The sequence below is a fragment of the Xiphophorus hellerii genome, chromosome 9, assembly GCF_003331165.1.
Source record: "Xiphophorus hellerii strain 12219 chromosome 9, Xiphophorus_hellerii-4.1, whole genome shotgun sequence".
NCBI classification, from domain to species: Eukaryota; Metazoa; Chordata; class Actinopteri; order Cyprinodontiformes; family Poeciliidae; genus Xiphophorus; species Xiphophorus hellerii.
The window spans coordinates 20694924-20719928 of NC_045680.1; the positions used below are offsets into that span (position 1 = coordinate 20694924).

The 25005-nt window shown below is 41.4% G+C and overlaps 2 protein-coding genes across 7 annotated transcripts in view; one reads left to right on the forward strand and one right to left on the reverse strand.

Moving 5' to 3' along the window:
- The window catches only part of ralgps2 (Ral GEF with PH domain and SH3 binding motif 2), a 90815-nt gene that overhangs the window by 55505 nt on the left and 10305 nt on the right, over positions 1-25005 (forward strand). For 3 of the 6 annotated variants that reach the window (XM_032571198.1, XM_032571197.1, XM_032571199.1), the window contains exons 10-16: positions 19722-19859; positions 21371-21461; positions 22287-22354; positions 22431-22560; positions 22795-22946; positions 23045-23099; positions 23681-23758. In XM_032571198.1, coding sequence (XP_032427089.1) covers positions 19722-19859; positions 21371-21461; positions 22287-22354; positions 22431-22560; positions 22795-22946; positions 23045-23099; positions 23681-23758 — 712 coding nt within the window. The remainder of the gene's footprint in view (positions 1-19721; positions 19860-21370; positions 21462-22286; positions 22355-22430; positions 22561-22794; positions 22947-23044; positions 23100-23680; positions 23759-25005) is intronic. The other 3 variants (XM_032571200.1, XM_032571201.1, XM_032571202.1) reach the window with 3 other exon arrangements.
- angptl1a (angiopoietin-like 1a) lies at positions 849-17683 on the reverse strand. Its single transcript, XM_032571203.1, has 7 exons — positions 17338-17683; positions 15319-15767; positions 6459-6706; positions 5764-6372; positions 3128-3321; positions 2062-2332; positions 849-1982 (listed from the first exon to the last, which is right to left on the reverse strand). Exons 3-7 carry the CDS (start codon positions 6646-6648, stop codon positions 1795-1797), a joined length of 1452 nt encoding a protein of 483 aa, XP_032427094.1. The 5' UTR covers positions 6649-6706; positions 15319-15767; positions 17338-17683; the 3' UTR covers positions 849-1794.

A 25005-nucleotide genomic window follows, 5' to 3' on the forward strand; every position in this document is an offset into this window, starting at 1 on the left:
CTGATATGGGCCCATTTTCCTATGAAAAGTTTTCTTTTTTTCTGTTGGTATAATTCTTTGAAGCGTCTTACTTCCTTCAGGCGTCTCTATTTTTCCATCCAAGGATAATGTGAATTTTAAAATGCTGCCTCAGTCCATGTTTATGGATTGACTTTTGTTTTTTGTTGTGAAGTGCCTCGGGGATATATAGACTGATTTATCCTTCTCACAATGCTTAAATTATTTAATCCAGCGGTATTTATATATTTATTGAAGTGCTAAGATAACTTCAAAACTATCATATATATATTATCTCGATGTAATGTTGTACATTTGAACAGTGTTGGTTATTTTAGTTATACATTAGTTTACCTTGTTTCACAACTTATTGGGATTTTATGTGAGCTACAAACGTGTGTGTGTGTGTGTGTGTGTAGCAGCTTTTTATCGCTCTCACATCCATCCATCTTTCCATCAACTTTATCCAGCTTCTCAGTCCCTACTAGGAGAAAACAAACAATCCCCACAGCATAATTCTGCCTCCACCAAGTTTCATAGGGATGATGGGCAGTGAAAGACATATTTGATCTCGTATATCATGAGTTTAGGAGGCCATCCCTTCATTTGTCCATGTTCTGACTTTTTCATGTTCTTTTTATTAGTGCAGTAAGATAACAGGATTTGACTGTAAAAATATATTTTGAAAGCCGTGCCTATTTTTCTATTTCACTTCACAATTATGCACTACTTTGTTTTGGCCATTTACAAAAAGTCAGAATAAATTTGTGGTTGTAATAAAACAAAATACCTCTGCAGGCCAATATCAATGCAATCCCAGAATACTACTAAAAGTGAAACCTGAAAGACCATTCAGGATTTTTTTTAAGTGTTTTATTTTTTCTTGGATGACTGTAAGTTCACATCATATGTTTTCCATCCACTTGTCAAACAGACGTGCACTCCTTATTTTTTTTTTTTTCCCCCTTCGTACATCTGTTCTGGGGTTTTTAATGCACCTCTACATGGGATAAAAACATAAGAACATTTGTACTGTTACAAGAATAGATATAAATTTGCCAGAGATAACTACAATTACTATAAATACACTGATAAATAACAACAAAGAATAGCAGAGTGGGAACACTGAACATGAGGCCTGAGTCGAGTCATACCTTTTTTTTTAAATTAAACAATTAAAGCCAACAATATTTACATACTAAAGCCAGCTTAGCCTTATGCACAATCAACAAGCACACATATCGATGAGTTCACTTTCTTTTGGTTGTAAAAAAAAAAAATTATAATCGTACAAACAATTTGACAGTAAATTGAGCAAGATCCATCTTCCATTGTTAGATTTTGTTTTAGGCATTTTAACATTTCAAATTAAAATGGCATCAACTCATATTATTCATTATTGTTCATTCACTATGTTGCACAAATATCCGGTGCCACTTGATATAAGAAGCACTACTTTCAATAAGTCATCATTAGCTGCTCAAGAGAGATCTCATATCTGTAGTAAATTACCATTTTCCTTTATTACATACTCGGTCTTGAAAGACAGAATCAAGTAAAATGTATTGGAGTAATACTGAATGGCCTCAGGGATACTGATAGCCCGGAACCGCCCGAGATCGTAGGAGACCATATTCATTTCAGCTGTTCTGCTGGAGTTATTATTGTCTGGCAATAGACCAATGTCTCTCAGCTGATTTTTACTCTGTTATGATGGCAAGGATTCCTGATTCCACCTCTTGATATTATTTATTTATGGGTAGAAGATGTAGCAAGGATGAACCACCATCCCAAGTCTCAGTCAATTGGCCGGATCATGAGACGGACAGACTTTAGAGAGTAAAAGCCCCCTCCGTAGGCCGCCCAGAAGATCCCGTCCTGAAATTTGCTGCGGTAGACTCCACCACTGTACCAAACTCCGTTTAGATTGGTCTGACCGCAAGCGTTGTACCACCAGCCACCTTTATGAAAGTGCGCGCAGTTTCCTGAAGAGAAGAAGAACACAGGATCAGGAGACAAAATCAGTGGGTATGTGAAGATTATTTGTCTGGTGCGTCGACCTACCAGAGAATTCGTCCCTGTCACGGTCGAGGGTGGTGAACTGTTTGCCGTTGTTGCTGCTGAAGGAGTCACCAGCGTTTCCCTGGTAGGTCCCCAACCTTAGCTTATAACCTTCACTCTCGGGCTCCAGGTAGAAGCTGCTGTACTCAGCGTACACCTTCTTCCCTGTCCAGTCCTCCAGCTCTACCATCAGCTTGTAGTCGCCCTGTTTTGCCAAGCTGTAGATATTGTCCAGCCCAAGCCAGTGTTCCCCATCTATGTTGCCAAAACCTTTCTGTAGGAAACAGAAAGTAGTTTTTAAATGTCACAGCGTTTTCAGTATGGCATTAATCTAGTGGTAGGTGTTGTGCAGTCCAAAGAACACAAATTATAAACCTGAATGAGTTTAATGAAATTTCAGAATGTTGAATTTTAATGTAGCTGGTGCTTGTAATCAAGCAACACGATTTCACATCTGCTTCCAATTGGGACTCTAAAGTGATTCTCAACCTTTCACTCAACAAATTAGCTAAAAGTCTGAGGCTTTGGCGATCTGGCAGACACCTGACAGAGTAAATGCTGCAAAGTCAGAGCTGCTTAGACAAACTTTTGTTTCCGTTTCAAAAAGTACGCTAGTATTGATTTCAAAGCCTGATTTTTATGACAGAGGGAACCTCTTGGCTTATTTCCCTTTTATTCCTGAAAAAGAAAGCTAAGACCAGTAGCTTTTAATTGTAGGTTTTGGTGTCATTTTCTGTTGAGGGGAAAGGTATCCGTTTCATAATTGTCCCTCCTAAGTTTACTTTTGGATATCATCTCAGGGTAAAAAGCACTGAGAGCAACTTGAGAGCTACTTTAACCTCCAAGTCTTCGGAGATTGCATCTGTTTGTACATTGGTCTCTGGATGCTTTTCTTGGCTGCAAGTTTACTGTGTAGGATGTTAATCTATTGGAGTAAGTACTTGGTTAGAGCCTCTAAACTGAACTGCTTAGTGACTGGGTCACTGATGAAGGAGTGATAGCATAAACTGTGGGAAAGGTTCACTAGTTTTTCCTTCCTAAAACGAAATCTTTTCATTAATAAACTTACTTTGTAATTCTCCCAGTTCCGAAAGAAGTTGACGGAGCCATCTTTCCTCTTTTGCAATACTGTCCATCCTCCGTTGTCGAGGCTATGCTCACACCAGACTTGGATTAGGCTTTCGTTGTTATCAGTCTTAAGCAGGTACATACCATTGGTGGAGTGACCCGCCCGTCGCACCTGGTAACAGTCCTTGAAAGGTCCTGGGGTGAGAGAGTCATTAAGGTCATTCTTCAAGCAAAGTGAGTACTTGATTTAAAAAAACATCAATGGGTAGACGGGTGACTAAGAAGAGAAAGTGGTGACTTGGTGTGAGGTTGGTTTGACCTCACAGGTCGCTTCCTGTGTTTATTGTATAATGTGACTGCTAGAGATGTAAAGTGTGACGAAAGTTGCCGGTATATTGTTTATTTGCACTTTTGACAATGGGGATTTCATTTTACCTACCTCTATTTCCAAACTTACTCCTTCATTCGTTATTGATTTGCACCAGTAATAGTCAACACAGCAATAATTAGAAAATCCCACTGGTCTTCTCAGTTGCAGTGAGTATTACACTCAAGACATTGTATAACCAGATCTGGTGTTCAACTTTTGAGACATATCAAACTAAGTGCAATCACTATTGAAAAATCTGCTATATTTGTATACCTTATTCTGTTATGGTTGGCTTGAAACTGTTAAAGTGAGCTCTGCTTTTGGTTAGGCCATCCAAAAACAAACACATGCTGGCCTAACGATGTCTTTCTATGAGTTTGCATGCTTAAATTGGTACACAGATATTCATCTGGGGATAGGCTTTAAAACCTCAATTGATTCTATTATGTAGCTTTACCCAAAACTGAACCAGCTGAACCTATACCAACATATATTCACTGTTTCCGCCTTGTGGGAATACTTATTAGATCAGCATGAACACAGGCTTTGTGTGCGTGTGTTGGGGGTGCAGGGTCTAAAGACCTTACAGGCTTTTGGAAGATTGGTTCAAAAATGTCTCTGGGCTGAACGGACCCAGTGTAATGCCTCTGGGCAGAAATCTAAAACCTAACAGCACACGCTTGTTTTTGTCCAGCTGTGTCTTCTTCAAACATCCTCAAGTTCTTCAGGCGGAAGCTCTAAATAAATCAAGTGTTACATGCTGACCTAAAACGTGTTTAAGTAGACCAAACTGTGGTCCCGCAGGGTGTAATTACAGTTCTGCTGAACCTACATGGAACCTATTTAGAAGTAGTGTTTGATATTTTGCTGTCTACGGTGGCTATGCATAAATAGTTGGTGAAATGGAAAAATGTAACTTTTACTGTCTTTTTTCTTTTTTTATTGCTGTCTCTTTCTTTTGGGATTCTTTCAAATGCCATTGAAGTCAAATTCCTTCCACCCACCTTTTTACCTCTTAGACAAACTTTCCCACCTCTGCCTTTTTCCTTTTTGCACATCTGCTTCTCAGTATTGGAGCTAAAAATCAATAGAATTTGACAAACACCCGCTTTCTGAAAAACGGTGATATCCATTAAACTTTGGGTTTAATCATGATTCACATTATGCTTGGGTAATTAAAAATTAGTAAAAAGTGAAATAGATTTTAAATCAAGGTCAATCTGATTAATCTGCTGACTAGAAATGTACCAAAGTCGCAGGAGAAACTAATATCCCCAAACTTTTACAAACAATGCTAGTACTCCAAGACATTTGAGTTAGAAACAAGGTAAGTAGATGAAGCAAACCACCATGAAAATCAAATACAGCTCGATAAAATTGGAAAGTTTCGGGTTCCTGTTCCTACATCACCAAATGTTTCCAACGTAATTCTTTGTTAGGTTTTACTTCAAAGCCTTGTTTAGGTTACAGTGAGGATGAGGACAGTGGAAGCATCGACTAATGCAACTTCTAGATGACTGGTCCAATTAATGTCAATAAATTGCCTCAGAAAACATGATATCCCCGTACTAGGTTACCACCCTTTAGTCCAGAAAAGCTTTCTTCCTTCTGTCTCATGGATGTTATGAATGCTTCATCCATTTCACTTACAGGTCGGATAAACCTCGTCAGCATTCCCCGACATACTCTCAGTGCCAGCAAAAATATAACTTCTTGAACTGAGGTTTAGGAATTCCCTCCAAGTAAAATTTGAAAGTTGCAAATGAGTTTCGTCTCAGAGATGATCCGTTTCAGATGTCACAGTGAGACGAGCTCTGGGAAATGGGCATTAGCTTTGGGGGAAAACCTTGTCTGTGCTAAAGGACTCATGGTTTATTTCAGACAGGTGTAGATTGATGAATTTCTGACATCCTGTCAGATCTGTGACTCTCCTTCTACCTCACCAGGCCTCCTACAGTTAGTGTATATTCTGGTCCAAACCAAGCAGTAGGTATCTCCCAGAGCTGTTCAAAGAGACTTAGTCGACATCCTTCTAATGTAGTACATATGTTGAAGGCAGTGCAGCCAGTACAGACAGCCAAGTGGGAACAGAGGAATGCATTATTTCATTGCCTCCGTAGCATGCCAAGGGAAAGCCAACTGTGCCTCAGCACTACTGACTAGGGTGAGAAAACGCATTTTAATTTGCTGTCCTTTGCTAATTGTGCTTAAGTGGGTTACATAAGGAACAAAAACACACTGGGGAATCACAGTGAAGTGGTACATACCATCAGAGGTGATCGTCCCTTGGGGTGGCGGGGGATCAAAGGGTCTAGCTGTAGGTGCCTCCATGCGAGAGTCTCTGAGGAAGGCCCGATTGTTCCTCACGATCTCATTGGTGAAGCGGTTATCAAGGGGTATGTTCTCCGGCACCACCTGCACCAGCGGAGGAACTGGGGGCAGCTCGCTCCGTCCCAACGTCCTCATGCATTGTTCCTCCAAAGCGGCGATGAGAATGGACTGATTGTTAACCACCCCGGCCATGGTGGCGAAGCGGCCCTCCAGCTCCTTGTACCGCGAAGCCAGTCGCATCATCTCCGAGGTCACGTTCAGAACGCGGTTCTCCAGCTGGGCCAGCTCCAGAGAATTGTCTCTCTTCCGTATGATCTCATGCAGCAGCTGCATGTAGAGCTGGGTCACTCTGGAGTTCATGTTCCTGCTCTCTTTCCGCAGCAGCTTCATCTCGTTCACCAAGTTGCCATCTACCTCCACCACCAGCTGCAGTGTCTCAATCTCACGCCGCTGCTTGTTGAGTACCTCCCGCACATCTGCGATGTCCATGCGGGTCACTCTGTCTTTGTCTGGCTCTGGGCCTGTTGTACTGGCACAGATCGGACCTGATGACAGAAATTAATCATTTAAGGGAGGAACAAGAAACTGTAACTCAAACTGGAATTCGTCCAGGAGGTTGCATTTTATGTACCTGTGATTCTCTGCTCAGGCACCAGGAATGTATAGGAACACTTTTTGTCATCCGCATCCTGAGCGGCTCTTTTACTCCTCTGGAGGGAGAACTCTTTGGTTCTCCGCGTCTCCCTTGAGCTCCTGCAGAAACTTTCCTCCCACAGAGAGAGGCAGAGCAAGGCGCACAGGCTCCAGATCGGCCCCTGCATCGCTGCCGGCTGGCTGGATGGATTGACGGATGGCTACTGGGGCTCCCTCCAGGCCTCCCTGAAAGAATACAAGACCTTATGAGTTAAGGAAACAGTGACTAACAAAAGGAGTGAAGCCAGGAAGACTGTTTATTGTGTGTTATTCCTGGACCAACCTTTACTCCACTGTAATGAGTAGGTATAGGATTTTTTTAATTGACAAGCCTGAAGTAGCAGAGTTGTCTTCTGAATAAATTTTGGGTGGAACGAGTGACATAAAGAATCTTCTCTGTCCGGCCAACTGGACGAGGTTTGCTTTCTGTCTCCGATGAATTCTCAGTTGACACCCAGCTCATTTTTCTGCTCCATTTCCTCTAATACGACCTGCTGATCCAGAAGTCCCTCTACTTTGTCTTTCTGTCCTTATGCTTGCATTTTCTCCAGTGATCTTGGAATACGTTTCTTTAACAGTACAACATCAGGCATAGGTCTGTAAAACTGTTTCCTGGAAGCATTTTTGAAACTTTTCAGAATGCCTTAGTTGTGGTCTCTGGAAAACAGCAAGGCTCGATCTCCTCAAACTCTAGCCTTTCTTTCTCAGTTTGTTTATAAATGAGATATGTAAATAAGCATAAATAAAACTTCAAACCAGACTCCTCCATTTGGAGCACTGTAGTGTGGGTCATGTGTCATAAGCGTTGGTTGTGTTCTCCCAGTTTGCCCAGTGCTATAGTTCACTTCCTGCTTTTAGTTCAGTCTCCAGTCCGTTTGTGTTCAAACAACGCATTCAAACCGAGCCAGAGTTCACTTCAACCGAACTGAGACCCAGGTTTTTATGCAGACCAGAATTCCCTTTTTTGGTCCGCATCAGTTTGATTGCGCATTCACACCTCCCCAAACGAACTGGACTTTCCAGAGTTCGATTAAAGTGGAGTAAACGGGGCTGGTGTGAATGCACCGTAAATCTCATGCAGGTGGACTCAGTAGGTCCAACGACTCTGAAGGCAAGTTGTTGCTGGATTCTGTTCAGAGGCAATAGTCAATTGGGTGGACATAAACACAAGTTGATGTAGTATGTACAGTTATGTAAAAACCATGAAAAAGTTCATGTGTTTTGTACATGACTGTTTTAACCTTGGGTTCACTCATGCAGGCTCTTTCAGTGGGTGCAGCACAATAACCAGTGACTTTTCCGTTGCCATCCACTCCCATCACACAACCCCCTGCAGAAAACCCTCGACCCTAAATTCCTGTGTAGCTTCCCGTGAGACGGGTTAAACATGCCGATGGGGATGCTGGGCAGCAGGCGGTGTTTGTGTTTTACTTGAAAGATTTGAGGGACTCTCGCACTGTGGCAGCCCGTCACCCTAGTGGTGTGAAACAAAGCAAATCCTCTTTCATCTTTGTTTGAGGTGTAGCTCTCTGCACCTTCATCCTCCTCCCCCATCGATTCTTGTTCTGTTTACTATATAAACACAGCAAAAACACAACCCCACCAGACCCGCTACGCCTGCATTCATCTCCTCGAGCCGTGTAAGACCGACTCTGTTTGGCCTTCCCAGCGGTGCCACATCATTGAGCCGCGCCTCCGCCCCGAAAAGCCCAGGCCCTGTGTGTCTCTCGTATGACGCCATTGTGGTTCCTCAGGAATTCTGGCCGTTATGTCACTTGGAACAATGTTGAAGGGAGAGACCGGAGGGCAGCCAGTGCTGCAGCTTTTTTGCGTGAGTGCATGCACGCTTCAAGGCAATAAGCTTGCACAGCTGTCTGTGTGATTGAATATGCCGTGTGTGTGTTTGCATGACTATTTGGAGACATTTTTCATGGTTGGGGTTTTCTTCTTTTTTTTTTCTTTTTTCTTTCCAGCAGACTGTGTGTCTGACAGCGGAACCAGGTACTGTATCCCAGCTGACCTCAGTAAGAGCTGCTAATGACTTTACCAGCAGCATCTCTTCTCCTGTGTGTCTTTTCTTCGAAGCCTCTTTGCTTTATAAAGTCTCTGCTCGCAAAACGCTTAGGTGGGCATGAACGAGACGGTCAGAGTTGGAGTTCATCTGTGAGCCGGACACAGCTACTCCTCATTTTTTATTGAATTTTTTTTTTAGTCTGAATTCCTCCAATGCAGTTGGAGGCTTTGACTATGAAGGGCCTCACGTCTTTCATGAAACCACAACATATCAAAGGCATTCCAGGAAATGCTGAGAGGTCACATGAAGGTATAGAGTATACAAAGTTTGCTTAAAACAATTTTTTTTTTCTCAAAAAAAAAAAAGTCATGGTTCGGCCTCTAATTTTTTGGGATTTTATGTATGCAGTAAAAGGTACTTTTTGTGGGCATATCATATAAAATCTACTAAAATCCATTAAATTCTGAACTTAACATGGCAAAAAGTTTTGTTGTTTTTTGTTTTTTTTAAAAAGCAGTATGGATACTTTTGCAGGGTGCTGCTATTGTACTGCAGCCGTTCTTTGTGGCCAGGTTTATTCCGACATTCTTACTCTGATCTTGAAGAAATGATTTTGCTGCGTTGCACAGAGCTTTGGGTTCTTTGGTGCAAGGCAGAAACAAGTCATGAACAATTAAAGAGAAAGCTCAGGATTCAGATAATGGAAGAAAAGCTAAGTAGTGATCAGAAAATAACTTGTGGCTCTTTATCCCACCTGGCCAGGGGCCATCAGCATAACTTCTGAGAAATCCTATTTTACGTCATCATTTCAGCTGTAGCCTTCCATCGCACTCTTTTCTCTCTTTGTTTTGATTACAATCCTCTGTATTTCCTTTCTCCGATTCCATTCTTTTTCCATCTATATTGAAATACGTATGGAAGTCAAGCACTGCTATTAATTTAAGGATTCATAGAAACTTTGAACATTCTTTTTCCCCTGAAGCTAATATGAATTATTCTTCATCTTGTTGGCTCGGCTTTTGCCGACACACTTTATTTATTGTCATAATATCATTGTGCAAGCAGTGAAATAACGTCTGGAAAAAAGGATTTGCAGTTCACTTGGCCTGGCTTGTGTTTTGGCAACATCTGTGAACATCTTCGCTGTTGCTCCATGATGTCTTCACTCCATACTAATTCCTAATTATGATGAAATGTGTTTGGTTATCTCTTTAATTCCTCTTCACTCGCTTTTTATCTCCATGCTTTTGGGTCACTTGATTCTTATGTCAATAATAAGGTCAGCCTGAAGGGTTAAACCTACTTCCTCTACCAAACACGCTCTTTCAGCTGGGAATCGGTTCCAGTTGAACAATGTTCCTTTTTGTTTTCTTTGTTTAAAGCAAATAAAACTTATCATCCAATATGTGCTTTGATTGGTTGTTTCTGCTCATTATATCCCTGTTGAGTTGCTGTTTAAACCCGTCAGTGTTAAGAGTTTGGGGCCTCTAGACTGCTTCACACAAACAAAAACAGACTCCCCTCTTTATCTTTGCTCTTTCTTCACAGAAATGAGGTGATGTTGAGATAACTAACTTTTCCAGAACGCTTTCGCCCCACTCCATTTATCTTGGTTTGCATTTTTTTTCCCTCAAGACAAACAATATTTCATTCATCTTGAGTCTGTGTGTGGCAGCTGATTTTGCTCATGGATCTTTGGGTTGGAGAGTGATATTAAATAGTTTCCTGCATGTTTTGAACAAGAGGAGTCATTTAGTAAACTGGCTGCTTGGGTACCTTCCAGACAGGAAAAGTCAGCTTTGAACTTTTATTTAACTTGCTATATGAATGGTAGATGTACCTCACAAAGACAGCCATGTGGCAATCCTACTGCCTTGGGTTACACTGCATTTATTGGCATAAAGCCTGTAACACCGAACAAATCAGTTTTTCCCCAAACAAATTGATTAATATACGTGCAATTCAAACTGTTTGTGTGGAAATCTGACTCCCTGCAGGTGTCTGGTTGGAGGCAAAGTTGGTGTTGACTGTGAACTTTTGGACTCGATTTTCGTGGGCGCCTCCAGAAAGTTTTTAAAGGATTGGCCAGATGGTGGGGATGCTGATAGCATGAAAACATTTAAGCAGGTTTCTAATGCTGCCGTCTAAACATAACTGGTATGAGATTCTCAAGGTACGATATTAGGACAAAATAGCTCAATTTCAAAGTATTTGGACAAAGATTATTTTGTTTAAAAGAAAAAGCTGAAGTGTTCATCCGAAGCCAAAATAATGTACAGTAGTATCCTTTTTCTGTTATTATGATTTTGAATTTTGTTGTAGTAGTAGTTAACTATGCTGCACAAAATACATCTTTTTTCTGTTATTTAGAGAGCAGTACATTAAGTGTTTAGTTTGGTGGTTAACTAGCCTACCCTCCGATGCTTTACAGTCATGTCGCCCGTATATCGTCAGTTGTTGTTTCTCTTGTAAGTGGAAATATTTTCAATCAAATTAGTCTTTCTCTTTGACAAGAGAGATATGTTGGAGTCTTTTTTCAGCCGGTTGTTCTGCAGTACTCAGCAACAGATGGGGAAGGGGCAGTGCTGCGTTACCCCAAAACTGACAAAAATTAATGTAGACATTAAAAAAAAGTATAACAGATGTTTCAGCTAGTTGGCTCCAACTTTCCTAAATTTGTAGTGATGAAAAATATTAATTTAAGACTGAAAAATAAATGTCTTTATCGGTGGATTGTGTTGGAAACTTAAAACTTTTGGACTTGGTATTTTACTCTCTTCTCAACCAAGTGTGAAACACACAGGCATTATGTCTGCCGAAGTCATATCTGCATTGCGTTAGTCTTAGGGCTCCTGTTGTCGAGATCTCCTGCAAAGATTTACCAGTCTGCAGCCTGACTGACTGCTGCTGCAGGGAACCATAAACTTGTATAACAATACATTTGGATTTTTATAGTAAGAGTCAAAATCCAGTTCTTCCACGCCGCCCCCTATCTGGTCCTCAGACTTTCTTACAGTGAAGCCAAAAACAAAAAAAACCCAACAATCCTGAAAGATTCATTGTTTTTCAGAAAAAAAGCAATAAAAGAGGAGATATTGTCTGTAAGAGCAAAAGAAGAGTGTAATCCACAACGACTTGGCTTTAAGGTAACCAACATGGATGTGAGTCAACCTTTGCGTGTCTGCACAGCTGGATGCAAACGTCCTTCCAGTGAAACATCCATTGCGTGATGTCACCAGGCACCGTTTCTGCTCACAGAGACGCGTTAACGACATTATTAGTCATGCAATGTTTTATGTTCTCGCCAGAAGGCTTGGTAACGGTTCCACAAGAGGAAGCGAGTTAGACTCCAAAAGGTGGCGGTCAAATCGGTTCAAAGCTTCGAAGAGGAACCCACTCAGCATGAGCGGGCAATGCATTAAAAAACAACTGACATTATAAAAACAATTAATGGGTGGAAAAAAAACACCGTCGCACACTGAGGAATAATAAGAAGAAGGAGAACTCATAAAAGGGAATCTGAAACAAAACCGTCAAGGTTCCCGGAGATTAAATCCTGCTTCTCGACACATCTTATTAATGTTGTTTCTTTTTTGTTAGATTTTTTTTCTTTTTCTAATGGTTTTCCAAGCATTCATCTCTAGGCAAAGAGACCTCATCCCTCTCTATGCCGTATAAGTGAAGAGTAAGGGGAAAAAAAAAAAAACACCTCCTGGCCCCCCACTGGGTGGACTCATCTGTTTTGCTTCTTGTGTAGAGAGACGCTAAACATGTGGGCTGATGTTGGGGTCAGAGGTCTCTATGTGGGATTTGGCATGTAGACCCACCCTTCCTCTCCTTTACCCACCCACTCAAACACTTCACACACCCTGCAATCAATTGGTCTTTGTGGGAAGCGGGGGTCCCCCTCTTTCTCGTCATGCACAGCATTCACAGCCACGGAAAAAAATATGTTTTGCGGGGAGCTTTATGGGATTCTGGTGGCCGAGGTTCACATAAGGCTGACTATTTCTCTTCTTCTAGGACTCTAAGCTACAGAGATCTGTCACCGACCTCTAATATTTGGGCTTTGTAAAGTTTTGACTTTGATTCTTTTTTTATGCAGTTTAGGTCTCTCTTAAATTGTTTCTGTTTTCAGCAGTAATTTTTCTTCCTCATTTTAAATGTGACAAATGTACAGTCTTTAGCATTTTGTACCAGTGAGTAACACAATTAGCATGGCTAGCTTGGCTAACTATGAGCAGCAGTCCCTGTGTGTATTCCCAAAACAAGGCAGACATTTAACCCTTCTTACTCTTAATATACTGAGAAATTATGTTAAAAGTTCAAATGTACTAAAAACAAATAAATCAATACATTTGCCGTTCACTTTCCCTAATTTTTACCGAAGTCAGCTTGAGGTCAGTTCATTCCTTCGCCCGTTCTATGAAGTGTTTCCTGGGCGGGTACGAAGTTACGCCCTGCAGCACAATAACCTTTTGGACAGAAAACGTTCTAAGCTGTTGGGTTTTTCCAAGCATAAAATGGCAAAATTGCAAAATTACCACTAGGCTGTTTTGTAGCAGCTGGCATGCTTCAGGAGGAAATAGTTTATTTTTTTAATTTGCTTCCTAGTTACTGGAAATGGCTAACTCTGTCCACTTCCTAAAACTTCCACAAAAGAGTGTTTTTGCTAGCGCAACATGATGCGTTTAATGGTTGGAAAAAGATTCATCTATCTTGTCACATGTAAAGGCTGATCCTGCTAAAAACCAACTGGTTTTTTGGTACCTCGGACCATTAGTTTCTCTTCCATTACAGTATAAAATATCTGCCTGCAAATACTTTCCACTACAATAATACTTCATCTATTCTCTTTTATCAAATCCCAACAACTTTTTTGCCTCGTTTTCCCTCCCAAGCCCTTGTCTCATGTGTTGTATTGTTGCCCAGGGTGACAGGTGGCTTGCGTCTTGAACTGCTTTGAGGATGCTTGGCTTTGACCAAACATTTCAGCCTCCAAAAAGATCTGGAGGGGAGTCAGGAGAGACCGGAGAGCCAGGAAGAGAGAGCATTTAAAAAGTTACGGCGTTCCGTTTTGGCTTTTAAACTTTCTGGTTCAGGGGATGACTCGTAGCCTCTCGCAGTCTCTCGGCTGGTATTTATTTCTCCTCTGAGTCACACCTCACCCTTACGCTTCTTACGCCACACATGTCTCCTATTAGCTGGATCAACACGGAGGAGCTCGTAAATTTGCAGCATAAGCTCTTTGCCCCCCTACCCAGCTCCTTGGCTGAGTTACGTGCCTCCTGTGTTTACCCCAACACCCCCTTCTGGCTGACCTCATGCTCCCTGTTGTGACCCGTCTGTTTGGCTGTGTCCAGAACCTCATTAAGGGGGATTCAGAGTGAGCTTCATCATGTGGCTGCAGAGTTTGTGCTGCAACCTTAAAAAGAAAAAAAAACGTTTTAGTAACTCCTCATGTTTGGAGTCTGTTCGCTTCAGGCGCTATAACGAGTCCAGAGCGGTGGTCTGTGGCTGGATCTGACCTCATGTGGTCAGTGGGCAGGATTAGTGGTTTCAGTCCAATCTGTGGCTGCATCCAACGCGTACTATCGCTTTCTGCCTCCTGTGGGAGCGCGCAGGCTCAGGTTCAGCAGTAAAATATGATTATTCGCATGCTTGTCCTCCAAAGACCACAGCTGGTTGTTGCAGACTGGATGAGCGATCAGTCAGGCTCTGCAGTACAACAGAACGTCCTTACTTGACTGCCGCTTATTGGGGAAGTTTCCAAAGCGTTACCCAGAAGCGACATCAAGCAGAGGTGGAAGGTTAAGACAATAGTTGTTTGGTTTGATACTAATGACCCATTGAAAGCCACCCCACCCTGTCTCCTTGCTCCTCAAGGTCCCGCTGAACGTCGGGGCCAGGCTCTCCGGCTCTCCAGCACGGAATGTTCTGGCCATGCCTCCGACCTCCTCTTTATCTTTTTCTTCTCTGCCTCAGCCTGAGTTACTGGAGTTACCGATATTAGGATTTATTGCTGCGAGGGAAAACCGAGGAAGCTTATGAAATATTTTCTCGGGCCTCTGCCTACTGGCCGCCGTGCGTTGCTTGTGGTCAGGTCTGGGGCTCGCAGATGTGTCTCCAACCATTGCAGCAGGAAATCGGTGGGAACATTTGAAGACATTTGTAAGATGTGGAAACACCAGATTGATGTAGTCGGTCTTCAAAGCTTTTTCTGAGAAGCCAGAGTTGTGATTGAAGTGTCTTTCATCCACGGGATGTTAATTACTGCGTCCTTGTGCTTCTGATATGCCGGATTTTAGAAGCTGCAGTACATATCTGTATGTCTGACTGGATGGGACCTTCACTATGCAAACTATCTTCTCTCTTAGAGTCAGAACTCAGACTGTGCTGTATTACGACCTTCCAAAAACCATAACGAAAAACAATCCCTGCTGCAAGTAATCTGATCTTTCCATCTGATCATATCAGCATCATTTGCGAGAGTTTCTGGAATTCATTTCTCTTGACATTCCCTCCCTTTCTTTCCAGACTTGTCCATATAAGGGTTTTAACTTTTTAAATCTCCTCCAGTATCCTCAGTGTTGCACATCCTTGCACGCTGCTTACAGAATACTACAGACTCTAGAGGAAAGGAGAAGCAGCACTGCTAAATATCTGTCTGCAGCTGCAGACTCCGGTCACAAGACCTCTGCGTGCACCCGCACACACACACACCCCCACCCTCACACACACACATTCACCCCCAATTTCCACAGCAAACTTCTGCAACTTTTACCTGCTTTGACACCAGTCTTGGGGTCGGTGCTGGTTTTCTCCGGTTATGGTTTAGCGTGCCTGTCGTGTTGAGGTTTCATTGAGTTGTGCTGCTCAGGAATCATCCCTTTTTTCGTGTCTTTGTCCTTGTGGTTTGAGCCGCTCCCCCCCTCACTCGCCCCTTCCGTCCCGTGCGTAGCAGCAAGCCGCCAGCCTTTTAGCGCAGGCCCTGCTTCCTTAAAGCGTCGGCTGTACCGGGGCTCAGGCTGGGGGCATGGTTCAAAAGCCAGCCTCTTCAGCGGACTGAGCTCCAACCGCTGATGCCTTGAGCTTTTTCACAAAGGATGAGGGGGGGGGGGGGGGTGTCGGAGAGGGAGGGCAGTGAGGGCTTTGCTTGTTTTTCTTTCTCTCTCTCTCTCTCTTCCTCGGTTTATTTTTTTTTGGGAGTTGTCCGGCCTCCCTCTGATGTCACTGAGGAAAAGAAACCCATAAAACACAATCAGAGAGGTACTTCATTAAACTTTGCTTCCTCAACAGTAGCGGTGGTGCTTCTCTTACTATGCCAGTGACTTGAAATGAAAAAAAACATTGAAGGCCTGTTTTTTTCTCAGGTTGTTGGCTGAGTTTTAGCAGCAGGAATGAGTCACGTTTTGTCTTGAATGCAGGGTTCGTTCAGGTGCCTGAAATCCCTTGAGAAGGCTGGAATTTCAATGAGGTGTTCTTGAAGGTTTGGAAAGTTCTTAATTTTTGCATCAGGTTCTTGAAAGGGCTTCATATTCAAACTGTACAGTTTGGTAATAAAGTGCAATCTAGCGTTTGATTAAAAGCCTAAATTTGGAAAACATTATTTTCAATTGAAACCAGATATTTTCATACGCCCAATAAAAAAGATACTTTTTTTCTTGTTTTCAGTTAGAATTTTCAAAATTATTTCTATTTACGAAATGCCAGGAAATTTAACATTTGTTTTTTTCGGGGTGGTTTATTTTTTGCTTGCTTTTTATTATTATTTTTAAACACATAATTTGAGTAGTAAAGTCACTTTAACAAAATGTGTTTGCCTTGTTTCAATGTAATGAATGCTTGTTTGCAACGACTCGGTGGCATCGTGTCTGTGATTGAGTTAAAAGTTAGCTTGTGTTTTATATGTTAAACAGCATTATTTAATTTTTTTTTGTTAAATTTGTGTTTTGTTCTTGGACCAGTCAGGTCCCAACATTTCAAAACATAAAATTATCTTTTATTGGGGCGTGCCGTGGTGGCGTAGGGGTTAGCGCGACCCACATTTGGAGGCCTCAAGTCCTCGACGCGGCGGTCGCGGGTTCGACTCCCGGACCCGACGACATTTACCGCATGTCTTCCCCCCTCTCCCTCCCCCTTTCCTGTCAGCCTACTTCATAAAAAGGGACACTAGAGCCCACAAAAAGACCCCCTGGAGGGGTTACAAAAAAAAAAAAAAAAAAAAAAAAAAATTATCTTTTATTTAACTTGTTCCTGCTGTAGAATACCATCACAAGACATTAATAAGCCAAAACAAAATCTGTCACACCTTCAGAATTAAGTTTCTTTTTTTGATTAACATACATGTTGACAACAAAAAGCATGTGCTCTACATATGCGGAGATGGCTACTGTGCACTTCGCTCCTCTCAGAAGTGAAGGAAAACTTAACAGAGTGAAAAATTCAAAGAAAGGTACCTAAAGAAAATGAAGTTGTATGCATTTTTTTAGTTCAATCCTGTGAAAATGAGCTTAATGTTTGTTGCATTTGAACGACAGCAACGTAGTCAATATAATTTGGCCTATTATAGGCCACAATGTTTCAAATCCATTTTGGAAAACTCCCTGATTACATTTAGTCAGCAGCATTTTATCACCCACCCACCCATCCATCCTCCAGAACGCCACATCCATGGTGTAAAAAAGTGCTTGAGGAAACCCTGAATTATATCAGATAATAATGAATTGAAATAGTCTTTCTTCATATTATCTGTCTTGCTTTTATATCCAAAATGTGGTGCTGTAAAAGTTTGAAAACTTACCTTGAAAAGAGCTTGACTTTTACAAGTGTACGACCCCTGAGAATGTCGTCCTCTTGTTTAGTAGCCGTCTTCTGTAGCAACCACAGGGGTTGCTTGTTATGCCGCCTGGGTCTTCTTCGGGCGCCTTCCTGTCGAGAACAGCTGGACACAAGCGGCCGGATAAAACTGATTTGTGGCGCTATCGCGGCAGAACGCTCGCTCCAGGTGTTGCCTGAAACTTGTTGACAGCTTGTTTTGTTTTATCACCGCTGTCATGTTCCTACAAAAAGGAATCGTGGACTTATCCTCTTTAAGCAGCAAACTCAAGAGACGAAGACAGGACAGAGGGGGGAAGAAGTTCGCTCTTAACCGCCTCACTTCTCTGACATTTATTGATCCTCTTGGCTTCAGTGCATGTAAACTCGCGTAACAACCATCCTAACCACAGGTTCCCTGAACATGAGGCCACGCTGTGCTGCTGTTCCAGCCAGCTGCTGTTCTGCTAACAGAAAGCAGCTATAGCAGCTAAGCCTCTGGGATCCTTTCCCTCCTCCCCTGTCCGTCTCTCACATTCCCGGCTACAGCCTCCAAATTCCTGTAAATGATTCTCACTTTCCCACCCTTTTCTTTATCTGAGTTTATTTAACACGGTTCTGTTCTTCTTTCAGCTTTGACTGCTGAACATGGTGTGTTGTAAAAGTATTCACACCTCTGTAGCTTAAAATCAGAAACTTAGATTTATTTTTGGAGGGGATTTTATGTCATAGACAAACACAGACTAGTGCATCATCATCATTTCTTTCACAGTTTGTTCTTTACAAAATGGTTTACAAATAGAAATCTATAAAGTGAAGCGTGCGTTTGTATTTAGCTCCCATCTGTGTTGCTTCTAGTCTTTTTGGTTATGTACAGATGGACATTTTGACTCGTTTTTCTTTGTATACTACCTCAACCTCAGACTGCATCAGTTTTTAGGTTATGTCAAATTTTCTCAATTGGATTTCGTCCTGGTCTTTGACTGGGCCATTGTGACGAATGTTGTGTATGAATGTTTTGTTTCCCTGTAGCTCTGGACGCGTCTTCAGGTTTGTTGTCCTGCTGAAACTGGTTCCAGTGTCGGTCTTGTATTTTGCTCCATGCATCTTCCTAATGCAATAAAGAATAGCATTCTCACAGCATGGTACTGCCACCACCGTGTTTTACAATGGGAATGGTGGGTACAGGGTGTTGGGTTTTCCATTACACATAACCAAAACATTGTATGCAAACAAGTTCTAAATGGGTCTCATGCAAGCAGAGCTTGTTCTGCAACATTTCCCATTTGCCCTTAATGGGTTGTTGTAGGACTGGACAATAAATCAATAACAATATAAGTTGTGATAGACAACTGATCAATGTCAATAGATGATACATCTGATAAAATGTTCAATAATTCCACTGATCCAGAACCGCTCAGCATTCTGCGGCGTGCAGGCAGTGGACAGACTTTAGCCTCACAGCCAGCTGATCAAGGCTGGTAGCATCAACGAACTCGCTCACTCTTTGGTTGCCTAGCAACAACCTGCTGAGTAACATGCGCCGAGGCAGTTTAAGGTTTTGCCATCGTGCCTCATAAATAAAATAAAAACTTGCTTAAAAATAAAAACAACAGCATGGAGTGAAACTAGATATGAGGTATTTCAGATATTAAAAACCAAAAAAATTCAATAATTGGCTATCGACTGATATGAAACGCTGACATCGTCATATGTTTTCAGCCATGTTGTAGAAAAACCTGATGCACAAAAAAACATTTTTTTTCTTCCACTTAACCTTTCCTACACAATTTTGTTTTGGTTTCTGGTCCTGGACTTTGGCCATTAGCTTGTCCAAGCATCTGAGAACGGCTCTGTTCTCGAGGAGGATAAACAGCTGAAAGTTTTCTTCTCATCTGCTAAGTGATAAACTTTGCACATCTGCGTTCAATCTCTGGCCTGGCGTGTGAAAGAGCCATTGAGTAAGACAAGAGGGTAAGAAAAACGTTCCCCATCAGACTGCTCCTGAAATGTGCTCATCGTTCATGGATCTCCCAGCGTGGCGGGAAGCAGCTCCCGCGTTTGTCCCCTAAAGTCATCATTTATGTAATAAACCTTTAACTTTCGCTCTGAGTGACTGCCAAAAAACAAGATCTGTCATTGTCTGCTTGTACTGGAGCAACGTCTGTTCAAAAAGCTGCTTTGTTTGTGGTCATCTAACACATGTAGACACAAATAGTCTGAAGATGCCTGCTGGTTTTACACCGAACGCATCCCACCTGAATGAGTGAACCTAGAGATATTTTGCTCCGTCGTCTCGTCCGGGCTTACCCATTGATCTGAGCTCTGCTCTCCCAATAAAACATCTCTTCTTCCTCCTCCTCCTTCCAGGGATGTACCTGTCCGACCTGACCTACATCGACTCGGCCTACCCGTCCACAGGCAGCATATTGGAGAACGAGCAGCGGTCCAACCTGATGAACAACATCCTCCGAATCATATCGGACCTGCAGAGATCTTGCACCTACGGTGAGACGCGCTCACGGAAGTAGTTTTCTTCGATGCGTGTGGGTGTTGATTGTAGATGGGGTGGCAATATTTCAGCCGTGTTCAAAACGTTTTAAACTTTCAAAGAAGATTAACTGAAATTCACAGGAATTAGAATGGATTTGTTTGGAAATAAACAGCGATAAACTTGGAATTTAAAACGGTTTAATGTGGCAGTTTACAGTCAGGGAAGATCTGTTTCACAAGACAGTTGTCAGAAAAAACAAGCAAGATTTTCTGTATTTACTCTTGAATATAGATGCTTTTCTTAAATGAGACGATCATCTCGCACTGCTGACTGCTGAGGTATTGAGGCCACGCCCCCTACATTCTCTATAGCTGTAGTTCAGAGTTCAAGACTTATTCTAAACACATTTTGGTTCATGAACTACATACGTTAAATAAAATGTTGCAGATTTTATAAGATTCATATTCTTTACATATAATAATAATAATAATGATAATAATAATCAGACATTTTATTTATAAAGTGCTTTTCAAGACACTCAGACTCTGCGCAGTAATAAAGACTAAAAACAATAGTAACAACAGATGTTGAACTTACTAACCTAGGACAAACAAAAATGTTTTAATATGATCCAGTGTCTTTAAATAAATTAATTCTCATGGAAAGCTTCCAAATTTGAATACTTAAAAAAAATCCCTTTAAATTTAACTACCTTTGGACATTAAATGTTCAAACCTTATGCAACCCTACTGGTTATACTGGGACTGTAAGCTACTTGATTAGACATTAGATATTAGCCGCCCTGTACGCTGCCCCCTACTGGATACCCACTGATGTTCACAGATGATTTCTCTGAGCCAGAATATCCAGCAGTCGGATCAATTGAGGACTATTTTGTTAATATTTTGTAATACATGACTATAGATAACAGCACATAGATATCTCATGTCATTTAACAACTATTGGCAGTTTTAAATTAATATGTTGTTTAGAGAAAATTAAGACACCTTTATGTCCATTAAAGTGGACATTATGCATTTTTTTTTGTTTAAAAATGTAAATATTTTTCATGATGAAAGCTGATTCAAAACACTAAGGATAAAAAATAAAATAAAGAGGGGGTAAAAAGACGAGGAACGAGAATCGCAATCTCTTCGCTTCATTTCCTGTTCCCTAAGAGGGAAGACTGTGACGTTACCTCTTATAGTTCAGCGAGTTTTTTATTCCACAAAATCCCATAGGGTGAACACCATCAATATTGAAACAAATACTGGCTTAGTACAACTTTTGAACTATTCCTAAATGAGAAATAAAGAAGAAAAGAAAAAGAAATCATTGTTTTAAATCAGTATTTTTGGATTAAAAGAGGAAGTAGTCTGGAAATTGTAGCTTTTTGGGTGAGTGTGTCCATTCCTTTGCCGGCTCTTGAGACCAGAATCTTGAGGTTTTTCTGATTGTTTTGTTGTAAATTGAATTAATTCACTCGTGTTTCAGCTCTGGTGCATGAATGTGTCTTCTCTCTCAGATATCCCAGTGTTGCCTCACATCCAGAAGTATTTGAACTCTGTCAGGTACATCGAGGAGCTGCAGAAGTTTGTGGAGGATGAAAATTACAAGTAAGATACACTTAAGTCGCTCACTTATTAAGCACCAAAAAAATGGAATTAAAACTGCAGCTTTTTACATTAGTTTCTAGCTAATGTTTCTGTTTCTGTTTTGTTGAGATATAGCCATGTCATACACCTCTACTGTTAGGAAAGACAAAAGGACGTGCATCATGTGTGGAAATCTCCATGAGACAAAAAATGAACTATTTACCTAAATTTAGTCACATCTACAAACACTTAAAAGTTTAAAACAACTGGACTGTGACAATAAAGACCCAAAATATATTTGCATAATCAGAAAAGAAAAAAGGAGAAAAAAAACAACACTGAATTGGCAAAGTTCCTCTAAGAGGGACATCTCAGGGGTTTTCAAGTCTCCATAAGAGCTATTTGTATTTTTAAGCAAGCCATACATCACATGCTTTTAATATATTTATATTTATGGTGTTTCAAGGAACCGTTCATGTAGAATCAAGAACAGTTTTGCAATAAAAATACTCTTAAATGACTTCAACACATTCTACTATGCTTATATGTGACATATTCATTGAAAGACATATTTGAGAAGGAGTTTCCACGAACAACCCTGAGCACCATCCCAGACACGGTGGTGGCAGTATCATGCTTTCCTCCCAAAAAATGTTTTTATGCCTTTTTTAATGTTCCCTCGTTATGCTGTTTATTTAACTGAAACAACTTTCTTCCACTGGGCACCAAAATGCTTCACAGTGCTAATCTGATTTGGTTTCCAGCTCTCTGTCATTGCAACGACAATCACTATTCATCTCATTTTTAATTTTAAAGAAAGCGCCTAACTTCACAGTTTTCACGCAGGTTGTCTCAGAAGATCGAGCCAGGCACCAGCACCCCTCGAGCCAACGCCTCCAAAGAGGATCTTGTTGGTAAGTCAGAATTATTGGATCTCTCTTCTACTTTTGTAATTTTCAATTTATTTGTATTTTCATTTTTTTTTAACAGGTCAGGACGCGTCGTCCTCCCCTCTCTGCGGTCGTAAGGGTTCCGTAGTGGCCGACGTCCCCGCCACTCCTCCGTCCCCCAGGAACCTGCTGCCCTACGGACACAGGAAGTGCCACAGCCTGGGCTACAAGTCAGTCTGACTTTTGTCTTCACTCATCGATTCTTTCATCCATTTATTCATTCACGTATTTATGTTATTCATTCATTTATTAATTTCCCACCCCCTAAGCTCCCCCTCAATCATGGCTTTAAGTTAGCTAGAAAGCGAGAAGCGAAGGTTTTTTTTTTTATTTTTCTTCTATCCTACAGCAGTGCTGTCAGCTCCCTTTATGTCCCTCCTCTCTGCTGTGTTGTGTCTCCTCAGTTTTATCCATAAGATGAACACAGTAGAGTTTAAAAGCGCCACATTTCCCAACGCTGGCTCCCGTCATCTGCTGGATGACAGTGTGTTGGAGAGCCACAGTCCCAGCAGGGGACAGGCAGAGAGCTCAACTCTGTCCAGTGGCATTTCGCTCGGTGAGACTGAAGCCTCCGTAACCTTGATGAAAAAGCCACAGAGGTAGCCAGGTTGCATCACGGTGACATTCACCTTATGGTTTCTGTCCCCGGTACAGGGAGCAGTGAGGGCTCCGAGCTCAGTGAAGAGATGTCTTGGCCAGCTTTTGAGAGGTAATGCATCCCATTTCTGCAGGTTACCGTGCAGATCATAAAACACTGTCATCGCTGTGATCACATGTCTGTTTTTTTTTTGTTTTGTTTTTTTAAAAGAAGCCTGTGCAAATAAACTGCAATAAATCTTTTAAACAATCCCAGCGTTTGCTTTCAGGCCGTCACGCCTCATCCCGCCACTCCTGCTCTCAAAAACAAGCGACGATATGCAGACGCTACTGCTTCTCCAGCAGCCTAAAAATGCATTTCTGTGCTTCGATAAATCTTTTTACCAATTGCCCCCGTGTGTGCGCGCGTGTGAAACGTACGGAGCCACACTGACCTGATCAGGAATAACATTTTAAAAACTCCACAAGCCTGAAGAATCATCCTAACCTCTTTTCCCAAAGCACCATTGTTTTTGTTTTGTTTTTAAAGTACCTCACATCCATTTTTAAATCCTCCAACTAACTGACCACTCCTCATTCAGAGCTAACCTGTGCAGTTTGAACGGGGAAAAAAAAACAAAAACCCACACACAGATTAACAGTGACCCGTGCCCCATATCCTATCCTGTCCTATCTTATCCAATTTCTGAACAGGACTCGGTTCTATCACTCTCTGGGCCCAGTGACCCGTGTGGCCCGCATCCCGTACAGAGGAGTCCTGAGGCCCAGCAGGTACACCCACCTCGACCAGAACCAACTTCCATCTGATCCAAAAATCTCTCTCAGCCTTTTTTTTTTTGTTTCTTTGTTTGTTTTTTGTTTCCCGCACGCTTCATTCGCTGCCGAGCCGCTGCGTGCTGGTGCTTAGCCGGTGTAGAGTTGAGGCATAATCTGGGGGTTTGGGGTGATAGTGCCGGGTGTTGGTGGGACACAGAGAAGAGGTTCTCTTTGGGGCTGCAGGTTCCTGTCTTTTTGCTGCTGTTGTTCTGTATTCTAACTGCGGCTTTTCTTAGATTTTCTTGTTCTTGCATGTCTGTCACTCACACACACATGGTGGGGGGTTAAAATGGAGGTGTGGGCCTCCAATAGCTTTGAACAGAAAGGATGACTAGAGCTGCAGCTTAAAGTAGGAGTGGGCGATGTGATAATGTTTTTAAAACATTTTAGCTGCCAAATCTGGCCTGATTACAGCAGTAGAAAAATTAATAAGAAAACTGCTGTAAAACAGAGAATATAGTACAATTTGTAGATGGAATCTGGGATCTTTTTCTCCCTTTGTAATGACAACAACTTGGAAATAAATGCCAATAAACGTTTGATTATATTTAGTGCTGTGAAAAATATTTTAATTCTTACTGATTTTTCTTTTTTGTTATTTGTCAAACCAGTTTTAATGTCAAAGTAAATGCAATGTCATATCTTGCTAGGGGGTGGGCATTTATCGTATTGTTGATCAATTATAGAAAGTTTTTTGATTTCATTGTTGAAAAATTCCAATTAGCGATGTTTAAAAAAAAAACATATATAACTCACATTATTATCAGAAATGTTATTTTTGTTATTTTCTCCACTGTTCCACGAAAGCTTCAATAAATATCAGTAAATTTGAAAATGTGGTTAAACGCTGTTGCTGTGTGCAGCTTAGTGATATAAATCACACTACCTTAACTGAGTGGCGTCCTGAAGAAGCCTGTTTGAAAAGGAAATGCTTTCAAGAACACAATTTGTTTGCGGTGCTATGAATGATGCGTTCACAGCCATACAGTTACCTAAAAGAGAAATAATCTATAGTTATAAAACATTGTTGCCGGTTTCACAACAGCACCACAAAATATCAAGATAAAATTCTAAGCCCATATTGCTCAACCCTGTTTCATATTTATATAAATACGAAGTATCAAATGTGAGTAAGTGCAAAAAAACAGATTTATAGTTATGATTCCATATCTTAGGAAGAAAAAATAATTATCAAATTGACC

Coding starts and splice junctions, on each gene's coding strand:
- angptl1a (XM_032571203.1), bottom strand. CDS start 6,648: ATGCAGGGGCCGATCTGGAGCCTGTGCGCCTTGCTCTGCCTCTCTCTG. Junction 3,322..5,763: donor AGGGACGATCACCTCTGATG/GTATGTACCACT, acceptor CTCTCACCCCAG/GACCTTTCAAGGACTGTTAC. Junction 1,983..2,061: donor TGACAGGGACGAATTCTCTG/GTAGGTCGACGC, acceptor TCTTCTCTTCAG/GAAACTGCGCGCACTTTCAT.